This window comes from Ceratotherium simum, chromosome 9 (genome assembly GCF_057802395.1).
Source record: "Ceratotherium simum simum isolate JZ-2026a chromosome 9, ASM5780239v1, whole genome shotgun sequence".
Lineage (NCBI taxonomy): Eukaryota > Metazoa > Chordata > Mammalia > Perissodactyla > Rhinocerotidae > Ceratotherium > Ceratotherium simum.
In genome coordinates this window covers 73473102-73485796 of record NC_141908.1, presented here as the reverse complement: position 1 = coordinate 73485796, position 12695 = coordinate 73473102, and the positions used below count along the sequence as shown (strand labels likewise).

The following is a 12695-nucleotide window of genomic DNA, read 5'->3' as shown; positions in this document are numbered from 1 at the left end:
AATGTGCTGTCATGAGGAAGCTAGTTTATTTTGGGCTAGGCCAAAAGGTGTGGGGTCCACTGGGGTCCACTGAAGTCCAGTGTGGCCTGGAACATCACATCAATTCTGACACTGCAAGACCTATTTGATCCCCTGAGCTCTACCCTGGGCCCCTGGAATCCTCTGAATCGAGGGTATTGACCCAGACTGGGTGGTCTGAAACCTCTGTGGGTCCAGCCCCTCCTTTCTGGACTGAGCCAGAGCCAGGTCGCAGCACAATTAACTCGGGAGTGGCTGTGAGGTTGCCCGAATAGCATTTCGTTCTCAAGCACAGATAAGTGGAATGTGAAATAGAATTTCTGACAGAGGTGCCAACTATCTAGCGGCCTTGGCCTGCTTGCACCCCTTCACAGACTCGGAGACTCATGAATGTCCTCTCAGTCCTCACTGCAAAAAGATACATAAATTCATTTCTAAACCTTCCCTTGGAGGACCTCCTTTACATGGTCCCTATGGAGATTTTCTGAGGGGTTTTCTAGCTCCTCCTGTCCCTCCTAATTTATGGAAACTAGTTGTGTAGTCAGAGTCTAACCTCTCCAAGAAGAGAGAGGTTCAGACCCCCTGGCTGAACTTTTCTGTTTGTACAGTCTGAGCCATACTTGCCTTCTGCTTTCCTAAATAGCACATTTAAAAACTGCTTTGCATCAGCGTGAAGTCTCTTGGGATCCCTGAATTTTTTCCTGTCATGTTTTCAAACAGCCAGTCATAATCTATACTATTTATACAGTTTGGGTTTCTAGCTCAAATGTAATATTTATGTCTTTCCTCACAATTTTGCATGATAAGCTTACTGTTTTGTTAACCCAGTGGCCACTTGGCTTACCAGTGAGTTCATATTTATTCTTGATATTGTTATCACAGATCAGTTTGTAGAGAAAGAGGGTTAAATTTAGTCTTCTATTACTTTTGTTGCTTTTAAATCCAAGACATTGCGATACTCTTTGTGTGAGCCCTCTAATCCTGTGGAAATGCCCTCCAGGTTCAGAAAATGTCCTATGAATTGTTGTAATCTGAAATATAATAATTTTTTCAGGCCCCTCAAAATTATAGAGCATCCCAGTCATCCACCAGTTGAACCTGAGATTTCATGTTTCACAAATAAGATGTTGAAAAATCTGCTTGCTCTCATCCTATCTTCTTTCTCTCTGTTCCCACTGCAGACATCCATCCTTACCTTGTCGGTAAGGGTTTGAAGTAGCTTTAATCCCAAACCTTCTGGTTTTTTCACCCAAAGAGAGCCTTGGCAAATGCAAGGTGGGAGGAGGAGACTGTGGGGGAAGAAGTGGGGTCATGCAGTGGTAGACTGTACAAACAGGCTTCATAAATGATGGATCAATCGAGAAAAGAAGCAATTCTGGGATTTTGAAGATGACAAGAAATAAGATTAAGTAGTCCAGATAAAGGCTTTTTTAAAGCAGCCATTTTAATAGCTTGTTTAGGCAGAGGACCAAGTCAATCCTTGGAATGAGTGCAAATTTTCTATTGTACCAGCAGAAGCCTATGGCAACATACTGGATGTGGACATTGGATTTATCATGTAATTCTAAGTGAAAACTAACATGTGAATGTATGGATTGTGTAAATGTTGATGATAAGCATGAGGACGTACTAATTGGAAGTAGTCTTAAAAGAAAGTTATAACTGGTTTGCTTTATATTATACATATAAAATTGTATTCTTTGATTTGTAACCACAAGTGTTATGTGCAGAACTCATTGCTTTTTATGATGCTGCTTCTTTGGCATGTATTCTCAGCTATAACTGTGTTTCAAAAGAGCCATTCCATTTCTGATTGTGACAAGGTAGGTTGAGGTTGATCTCTGTAGAGCAATGTTATTTTCCAGTAATATTGCAGACCACAGGCTGAATTACCAGTTTGTATAATGAGTCACAGTATAAGCTCTCTGACTCTCTCTGGCCCCCATATCCCTCCCCTGAGACATTTGTGCAGAACTGAGTATCTGAGCAGTGCTGTGTATATGCCTCATCCCTTGGACTTGATATGTTTAGGACCAAGTTTCAAGTTAGAAAGAAAAGTTAAGTCTAAATGTAAAGTGCAGGTTTTGAAGGACTGGCAAATTGCTTTTCTCTCCACTTTTTCACGTTGTCTTCTTAACTAACAAAGAAGCGTCACTGCAGGAAGAGGAATACTTAGAGGAGCTAGAATCCAGTTAACGTCTCCTGTGATTGCTGTGTAGTCAAATGAGTGGTGACCACTCCTTACGAGATGAAGAGGAAAATCTCAGATTAAAGGAAACTGTTGACGTTAGAGACATAACAAGACCCACGTACTTTAAAAAGAAAAAAAGCAAAAGCTCTCCTCTTTTCCTATCATCATCCTTGCTAGTTTTTGTGAAATATCAGGGAAAAGTTTCAGCTTGTTGGTGGATTGGAAGGCATTGTAGGGGGTGTAAATAACGTGAGTTCTGAGTTAGACCTGGGTTCAATTCCCTGATCTGTCCTTTATGGGCCGTGTGAACCTGAGCAAGTCGCTTAATGGATAATTTGAGGATTGATTGAGGTGATCCATGTAAGGCCCTCGGTAGAGTGTGTGACTCATAGTAAATGCTTAATAACTTTTGGCTGTTATCAGTGAGAATCTTCATCATCATCATTTATTACCATCACCACCTTCATTACCTACCATGATAATCATAGCCACCACCACCACCATCGTCATAATCATCATCTCACTGTCCTGGTTTTCCTTCTACTTCTCTGTCCACGCTTCACCCCCTTTACAGACCCTCTTCCTCTTCCAAATCCTTAAATGCTGGGGTCCCTGAGGCTTGTGTCCCATGCTCTTTTCCCTTTTCTCATCACGTACTCTCCCTGGGCAATCTTATTCACAGTGGGGACTGTACCAGCCATTGCTGATGATTCCCAACTCTGTTACTCTAGCCCACATCTCTCTTCTAAGCTTCAAACATTATATCCATCTGTCCACTGGACATCTCCCCTTGAGTGTCCCAGCAGCACTTCAACCCAAGACTCAACACATCTTTCTCTCCCCTGATCTTGCTTCTTCTCTTTGTTTCTTATCTTAAAGAAGGCATCGCCATTCACCCTGTTACCAAAGCTAGAAAGCTGGGTGTCATCCTTGACTCTACCCTTTCTCCTTCTTCCACTGTTCAATCAATGAATTGTGTCCATTACACTTTAGGTTTCATGTGGGTAGAGACCGTATTAAAGCTGTAATCTCTGTGCCCAGCACAATGCTCGGTAAATAATTTTGAATGAATGAATAAAGGAGTGAAAGAAATTCTTGAATACACCCACTTTCTTCCATCTCCATTGCCTTTTCTGCAGTTCAGGCCACCATCAGTCCTCACCAACTTAATAATTCACAATTTTGAAATCCCATAGTTGAAATATCCTAATTGATCTCCCTGCTTCTAGGGTTGCAATCCCCACCCCCAGCACCACTGCAGTTTGTTTTCCACACCATTTTTATAAAACCCAAGAATTTGATCATGATCATGCCTCACTTCTGCTTAAAGCACTTCAATGACTTGGAATAATTATCCTGACTTGATGGTCCTGGTCTACAACTGTTGTCTCAGCACAATTATCACCCTCAAAAATGTCCTAATTGGACAATGATGATATGATCACCCTGTACCTACTCTATCTTCTGCTTACATTTCCAGCCTCATTGCTCCTCATTCCTTCCTCACCCCTACACACTACTCTAGTCTTATTGAACCTAAAGTTTTTCAAATTTGTTGTACTCACTGCTCTCACATGCTCTTCCTTCTACCTGGACATTCCCTTCTCTCTTTTTCTGGATGACTCCGACCATCCGGGTCTCAGGCTACACTTTCCTTTACAGAGGAGTCTTCTCTGACCCCCAAGTTTATGACAGGTACCTCTTTGTGTTCCCATAGCATCTTGCACTTCTCCATCCTCGCTCTTGCCTCACTGTTTTCATTACCTGTTAACATCTGTGGGTTCCCCACTAGCCTGTAAGCTCTCTCAGGTCAGCGACCACATCTGCTTGCTGCGCAGTTGAATCCTGGTGCCTAACCCAGGTCCCTGTGCAGAGATGACTGTCAGCAAATATTTGGACAATGATTGAAGTAAAACGTCACGTGCTATTAGAATGATCAAAGTACGTGTGTGGCAAAATCCTATTACACAATGAATATTCTGGGAACATGCCTAATTTGTTGCTATAAACAGTATCTTGTCTTCTTGCCTCTGTTCATCATGTTTGTGATCACGGTGGAAATGATTCTGTGTTCCTTTGATTGAAAGTTCATTCCAGGACAGGATTTGGAGCTGGTACACACTGTCAATTCCAGGAAGTCTTGCAGGTGATAATGTTGCAAAACAAAGCAAAGAACAGATGTTTTCTAGCCTTTTCAAGCACTTGAGGCTACTTTTATTTCCAATATGCAAGGCAGATTGGTTTTCAAGTTCTTTGCTTTGAAGTTAAAATTAAATTTACTGTCATTATTCTAACATATCCTAGACTGTTTAAGTTCCAAGTTCTATTCTCACACTAACAAAAACAAACATAAAATGTTTCATACATCCCATATTATTATTTGCAAACTTGAAATTGTGTGCTTTTAGATGGTAAATTTTACACTGTTATTTGATCTACCAAAGAATCTGAACGTTATAGTATTTTGTTCCACGTGCATTGACTAGAAACGACTTCTAGATCTATCTAGGGGTGTTTGGACACCATTCTATTAAATGAAAAGGAAGGCTGATAGCCTTTTTCCAAACAGAAATAACTTTAGTGTTTTTCTGATTACACAAACAATATATGTTCACTGCAAAAAAGTCAGGAAAGATGAAGAAAATAAGAATCGGCTATAATCCCACTTTTAGGTTACTGTGTGAAACATTTTAGGGTATGTATTTCTAGGCTTTTTTACTGCATATGTAGTCATGTCAATACAGATTTTTTTTTTTTTATGAAAATGGTATCATTCCACACATATGGCTTTAAAATGTCTTTTTCCACTTGAGAAGTTTGGGACTTTCAGGGAGAAAAATAGATAAAGTAGATTTTTAGGAAGTTTTGCTTTCTGGTGTATTGAGTGGCGTAATTTCCCCTTCGCCACCCCCATTAAGAAAACTTCTATAATAATCTATATTACTCTTTGAATCAGTCAGAGTTCATTTGAAGGAAACAGAAATGATGCTAGCCCTTTTAGAAAAAGATTCGATTTTTAAAAAGAGGTATTTACGGGCCGGCCCCGTGGCTTAGCGGTTAAGTGCGCGCGCTCCGCTGCTGGCGGCCCGGGTTTGGATCCTGGGTGCATACCTACTCACTGCTTCTCCGGCCATGTTCAGGCCACATCCCACATACAGCAACTAGAAGGACTTGCAGCTATGACCTACAACTATCCCTGGGGCTTTGGGGGAAAAAATAAATAAATAAATAAAATTATAAAAAGAGGGATTGGAGGTCTAGAAGAGGGGACTGGGACTGGTCCTCCAGAAATCAGCCTGAACTGATGAACTGGACTGCCGAGGCCACTGCCCCTTCCCCAGGATCAGGGAGACCGAGAATCAGCAAGCAGCCTCCGGAGTGGCTGCTCAGTAGATGCATCATCACTCTAGTTCACATACAGGGACAGACTCGTCACTGCCACTCTTGTTGGCCCTAGAGCCACACAGCATCTGCTGACCCACAATGCCAAAAATGCATGTCCTGCTTCCCTGCGTCTTGCTTCCCTACCTCGCTAAACCGGTGGCCTGTATACAGGAAACTAAAAGACAGACAAACAAGCAAAACAACTGTGCTTGCCATCAGAAATCACAGAGATTTCCTCTGCCTCACTTCTGTCTTCAAAATATCAGGTTAGTGCATCTACTTGGCAGAACCTAAATCACATCAGGAACCGTAGCTCAAGGGAGTGTAGGAAATGTAGTTTTTAGCTGTGCAGCCTCTGCAGCATAGGGCAGCCCAAGCCCACCACTCAGGAGGCTGGAGTGGACATTGAGTGCCACCATATTCACCACACATCAAGGCTTTGCGTGTTGGATTTTCATTCCTTAGATGCATCACCATACAAAGAAGAACTTAAAGGATAACTTATCTGAAGGGGTGATACATACCACTACAATTTATTTAACCCATCCCTATTGCTAGTTATTTACTCTTTTTCTATTTTTCCATATAAACAATGTTTTGATAAACTGCTCTTATCAGAGTCACTAATAGCCTCCATGTTGCTAAACCCCATGGTCAATTGTCAGACCTCATTTTACTTGACCTATCAGGACATTTGATATGGCTACTTATTCTCATTGAAACCCTTTCTTCACTTGGTTTCCAGAACCTCATGCTCTCCTTGTTTTCCTTCTAGCTCGCCTGCTCAGTCTAAGTCTCCTTGCTGGTTCCTCCTCATCTCTCCAACTCTCAATGTTGGGTGCCCCAGGATTCAGTCCTGGGAACCCGTCTCATCTCTGTTTACTTTATTCCCTTGCTCATCTCATCTAATCTTTTGGCTTTAAATACTCTGAACTCCACACCCACATATCCAACAGCTGACTGGTTAACGTGTACTTTTGGATGCTTTGTAGACATATAAAATTTAACATTTCCAAAACTGAACTGCTCTTCCCCACTACCTATATTCCACTCACAGTCTTCTCCATTTCAATTCACGGACCCTCCATCTTTCCGTTTGCTTAGGACAAAGACCTGGGAATCACTCTTTATTTCTCCCTTTCTGTTACATTCACATTCAATCCATCAGCATATTCTGTTAATTCTAACTCCAAAATTATCCACAATCCAACTACTTCTCTCCATCCCCACTGCTGCCTGCTGGTCCAAGCCACTGTAATTTCTCTCTTGGACTATAGCCTCAGCTCCTCAATGGTCTCTGTGCCCTCCCTTGAGTCTAAAAGTTAGAACATGTCACCCCTCTACTCACAACACTCTGGTGAAATTCTGTCTCACTCAGGATAAAAGTCAAAATCCTTACAACAACCCCGAAGGCTCTTTATGACACCACCACCCCCACTGCCACCATCTCTCTGATTTCCTTTCCTGTCATTCTCATCCTGGCTCACTTTGCTTCAGCCTCCTTGATATTCTTAAGCACACTTATTCCTAAGCGACGTGGCAATTGCTGTCCCCTCTGCTTGGCATGCTCTTCCCCGAGGTGTACACAAGGCTCTCTCATCGCCCTCAAGACTTTGCTCAGCCATCACCTGCTCCATAAGACCTTCCCTGATCACCCTATTTAAAATTGCAAACTCACCTCCCCTCCAGCCCTCCAAACCCTCCTTCTCTGTTTCATTTTTCTCCATAGCACCTACCACTTTCTAAATAACTGCATAACTTCTTTCTTTTATTGTCTGTCCCAACCCCTGTGAGAAAATGGATTTTTTTAATATATTGTTTATTATTGAATTCTCAGTGCATGGAACAGTGTCTGGGCACATTGATTATCATTCTTCAAATATTTGTTGAATGGATACATTTCTTTATACATGTGTCATTGTGCACTTGTCTCATTATTTATTGGGAATTAATTCCTAGGGTCAAAGCTATGCACAGATTGCCCAGAAAGGTTTTAACAGTTTGTTCTTTCACCAAGAGTCCATGAGATTGTGTTTTTCCTGATACCCTCCTAACATCATGCCCTAGTCACGCTATCCTTTCTTCTCCTTGAACTCACCACGTTCATCCCCACTTGCATTTGCGCTGACTACTCCCTCCTCCCAGACTCTCCTGCCACACCTTTGCCTGGTTTAATTCTTCTTCTTACTCAGATCTCACTTTAACTGTCACTTCCTTGGAGAGGCCTCCCCTGACCATCAGCTAAAGTAACTTCCCCGTCACTCCACGTCACGTCACCCTATTTTATTTTCATCATAGCATGTATCACTACCAGGTATTTTCTTATTTGTATACGTATTTGTTTGACTATGCTTTCTCTCTCTAGAATGTAAGCTCCATGAGAATAGGAGCTTTATGTGTCTTTTTCAACACTATCTCCAGTAAATGTGTGTTTCATAATGGAATCAACCCTGGGTATTATAATTTTTTTCATTATTACCATCTGGCAGGTAAAAAGTAGATTCAACATGAATTGTTTTCGGGATTGATGAGAGTGAGCATCTTTTCAAGTAGGAAAGCCTTTTTTGAAATAGCAAATGATGAGATGGTCTAGAAGCTGAAATATTCAGTTAATGTATTTGTTTTAGATATGCTATATCAGATTTCTTACGTTGCTGATAAGTTTCATAATTTCTTGAGTTTCTGAAGGCTTCTCTCTCATTTATGCCGACATTAGCGTCCATCAAGTAGGATTCTTCTTGCAAACTGCGCTTACGTACTGTTGTTTTCTCTTCTTCTCCGCAGCTTTTGGAAAGAACCAGCAGTGGTTTTGAAGACTCAGATTCCGGTGCTACCAAGAGTCCGCTCCACTTAGCTGTAAGTGAGATGCTATGAGCAGCTTTGCCTGTTCCAGAAAGAACCTAAACGTTCCTAAAACCAGGCTGCTCTTAAAATGGAAGCATAGTAATGCAGTAATAAGGAATAATGAAAATAGTACAAAGGTAAATGTGCAGGCTGCGGAGAGAAAGGCTACCTTGAGTTCCAATCCCAGCCTCACCCCCGGTGACCTCAGACACATTACTGACCCTGTCTGAGCCTTGGTTTCCCCATCTGTAAAATGAGGGCAAAGGAAAAGAGATAATGTGCATAAAGCCCTTACCACAGTGTATTTAAAACGATTGTTATAAATTTTAACAATCTTTAAAATTACCATAATCTAGTAGTTAAATCAATAAACTGAGGAAATTCAAAGAAAACATTTTGATTTAAGAGATTTATTATAGACAACAATACACAATTATTCAACCTACAGATAATCAAATACCACATTAAAAACTTGTGAGAGGGGCCGGCCCGGTGGCATAGTGGTTAATTTCATGCGCTCCGCTGCGGCAGCCTGGGGTTCACAGGTTCGAATCCCGGGCACAGACCAGGGCACCACTTATCAAGCCATGCTGTGGCGACGTCCCATGTACAAAATAAAGGAAGATGGGGCACAGATGTTAGCTCAGGGCTAACTTTCCTCAGCAAAAATAGGAGGATTGGCAGATGTTAGCTCAGAGCCAGTCTTCCTCACATACATGCAAAAGCTTGTGAGAGATTTAAGCACAAACTTGTGAGAGTAAGATGAGCACATGCATAGTTGCAGCTCTGCTCTTCATGTGTGGGCTTGAAACCCGGCTTTCAGAGGAGGGTTCAGGCTTTGAGTCTTGTACTGGGTGAGACCTGGAGGAAAGGGAAGAGGAGGTATTCCGTCCCCGTAAAGCTTCCTCTCCATGTCCCAATAATTGAAGAGAAATGCAGCAGTTCAGTGGCGATCCCCAAACCCTCCATGGGGGTGACCAAGCTGGGAAGCTCACCCCCCTCTATGTCAGACAGTGTTCTGCTAACAGTTGGCAATCTGGAGCTGTTGCCTAGGAACCTCCTGGACTGGCAGCAACAGCCAGCAACAGCCAGCTCACCGGCCCAATGTGCTGCTGAATTGTGAGCCTCAGTCCACAGCCACAAAGACAGTGTCTGGATGCACCCAGAGGCTGGACGCCGGGAAGAGTGGGAAGGGGCTGGGTCTCTATTTTTAACTGTTATGACATTTCACTTAACACCATGCACACATAAGCACTTCGTCGATGTCATTCTGAGGAAATACTGGGGTGGAGATTTTGGAGAACAATCACTTTATTAACAGGCATACATAAGCACTCAGGCAAGGTGAGAGGGGACGAGGCCACCCCCAAGGCTTGGGATGAACTGATCACACTGTGTGGAGCCCTTCTTTATTGCCTGTCTTCCCACACACTCACCAGCATATTTGCTGACACCCCACTCACACATCCTCTGCCACACACACCAACACATCCACTACACACCCACTGTCACACACACACACACACATACATACATTTTGAGTCCAGTGAAATCAGGCTAAAATGTGCATCAATATTTGTTCCTGGAGATGGACTTAGAGGGAAAAGATGGATGGATGGTAGGATATTTATATGTATAAAACTTCGTACCAGTTGGTTCTTAGTACAGGTTGCTCCCTAAAATCTACCCAGCCATCTGCTGTGTCTGGAGAAGTTACCCCAAAGCTGAGGGTTCAAAAACAGCACTAGCTGTCCCCTGAGAAGCCTAGTTGAAAGGTTATCTCAGATAGAATCCTCATGATCTTTGAAAGTGGGGTTGATTGCATTGCCAAGCCTACTACTAATCTGAGAAGAGACTTGCTTAGCTTCCAAAAATTCTGTCATCTCTCATTCATTTTTTTTCAGAAATTATTATTGAGTGCTTACTATATGCCAGGTGTTCTGCTAAGCTCTGTGGGTTTCCAGTCACAAGACAGGGTGGTATGATATTGGAAAGAGTTCGGCTTTGGCCGCTCTGCAGCTGGCAGGAGCCTAACGAGTACACACAGAGAAGGGGTCCCAGCCACCAGTCTTCTCATTAGCAACTCACCTGGACATGGTTTTCCCACTTGTAAAATGAAAGGAGTAAGTTAGTTAAGGATCCCCAAACCCTTTCCAATTTGTTTATTTATTTAATTGTTTGTTGTATGATCTTGGCCAATCACCTAACCTCTTGTGTCTCAGTTTCCCCACCCATAATATGGGAGAATAGCAGTACCTCCATCATAGGGCCGTGGGGGGTGATATGAGTTAATGCACATAAAGCCATTAGAACAGTGCCTGGCACATATGTGCGATCAGCTAGCTTCATCCTCACTATTGTTAACACTAATGTCATTCTTTCATTTGACATAGTCTGACTGTTTCTGTGCTAAGCACTCTTCCAGGAGCTGGAGACATTGCAGTAAACAAAACCCAGCCCCTGTCCTTGTCGAGTTTCCAGTCTAGGAGAGACGATAGGCCAGTAAATATATAGCATGACGGACGGTGACTGCAAGTGCTACAGTCGGATCCGTGAGGTAGAGGGTGGAGGTGGCAGACGCGGCGCTAGTTCACACAGCAGAAAAGCTCACGTTTGAACAGAGACTTCGAGAGCTACCCATGCTGATATCTGACAGGAGAGCGGTCTAGGCAGAAGGGCAAAGTCCCTGGGGTAAGAGTGTCCTTGGCATGTTCCCAGAATTGCAAGGAGGCCACCATGGCTGGAGCAGTGTGGTGAGGGGAGAATGGGAGGGGTGAGGACGTGGAGGGTGGGAGTCGGGGGAGGGCCTCGTACTCCATTGTAAGAGCTTCGACTTTTACTCTGAGCAAAACAGGAAACCGTTTGGAGGGTTTTGAGGAGACAGATGATATGATATGACATCTGTTTTGAAAGGATCACTTTGGCTTCTGTGTTGAGTTTAAATCATAAGAAGCAAAAGCAGAAGCAAGATACCCAGGCCAGCGATGAGGATGATGACTTCGATGAGGTGACAGCAGTGGGTTAATTCTAAAACTACTTTATTCTTGCCCTCTGAATACTGACACTTTAAAATATATTATTATTTGCTTCAAAACCCCACAAGTATGCCCATCAGCCTCTCCAGGGGCCTCTGTGGCAAATAACTTGATAAAAACCCAAGGCACATGATTTCTTCCATGGAAGCATTCTAGCGATGAAGTAGAACCAGACGCCCTCAAACCTTGACTGCCACTGGAAACCTGACCTGCCTTGAGTTACTCTTCCCTGGCTGAATGACTCAAGTCTCCAGGGTTATCAGCCTAGTGAATTTCATAAACATTTCATCCACTTGAAAAAATTAAATCAAGAAACAAGGCTATGCATATGAAAGGCTCCAGCTGTCAAGATTTCCAGATGGACCCATTGTTTCATGGATTCTATTGAGATCCCAAATTCTCTCTCCTCATTGCCCCCAGCTCTTATCTAAAAAGTTCAAAGAAATTAATTATTTTTAAGAAATATTTGTTACCGAATGAGATTTTTTAAAGGTATTTCATAAAACAAATTTAAAATGTTTGATTGCTACCTCCAGTGAAGGCTTAAACTGGGTTGTCTATTGAAAGCCAAAATATTACACGCTTCTTAAACCAGCATATTTGTTCTTTTGTGTGATTACTTCCTCTTTTAATTATTTCAGAAATTATTTGTGGAATTACCTACTAAACACCTGGGTTAGGATGGGAATAGAAGGAGACACAGGACAGTTCTCAACATGTGCTGCTGATACGAGAACAATCTCCTTTCCTGACTGCTTGAGTCTCTTTCAGAGTTTAAAGCTTTGTCATATACTTTTTCGTATACTCCAAGAACCATATTAACTGCCTCAAGACAGAATCATACATTTAGCCATAAAATAGAATTCCACGTTATTTGGTAGTTTGTTTCTAGGGTTAAGCTCTGAAGGGTGAAGGTAAATGAAAATTCTTGTATAATTATTATTCCCCTCAAATTGCCCTTGAAGTTTAGTGTACATAGTTCTATGTCTTCAATTCTGTGATGCTTATGCATACCGAAATTCAAGAGCTGCAGCCCAGACTGAGGGAAGAAACAAGGGGATTCTATAGGTAAATCTGGCCTTTCGGTCATTCTGTCTTCAAGAGAATTTTCAGGTGCCTGATATAGAAGAAAGTGAGGATTGGAATTCTGAAGCTCTCCTAATTTCCAGCAGGGTTCACTCCGGTTCATTTTAGTATTCAGCCTCTTTAACTTTAACACATGC

At 42.4% G+C, this 12695-nt stretch overlaps 1 protein-coding gene across 2 annotated transcripts in view; it reads left to right on the top strand.

Moving 5' to 3' along the window:
• Positions 1 to 12695, top strand: part of ANKRD44 (ankyrin repeat domain 44) — a 295892-nt gene that overhangs the window by 247860 nt on the left and 35337 nt on the right. For both annotated transcript variants that reach the window (XM_087435544.1, XM_087435543.1), the window contains exon 17: positions 8378 to 8449. In XM_087435544.1, coding sequence (XP_087291670.1) covers positions 8378 to 8449 — 72 coding nt within the window. The remainder of the gene's footprint in view (positions 1 to 8377; positions 8450 to 12695) is intronic.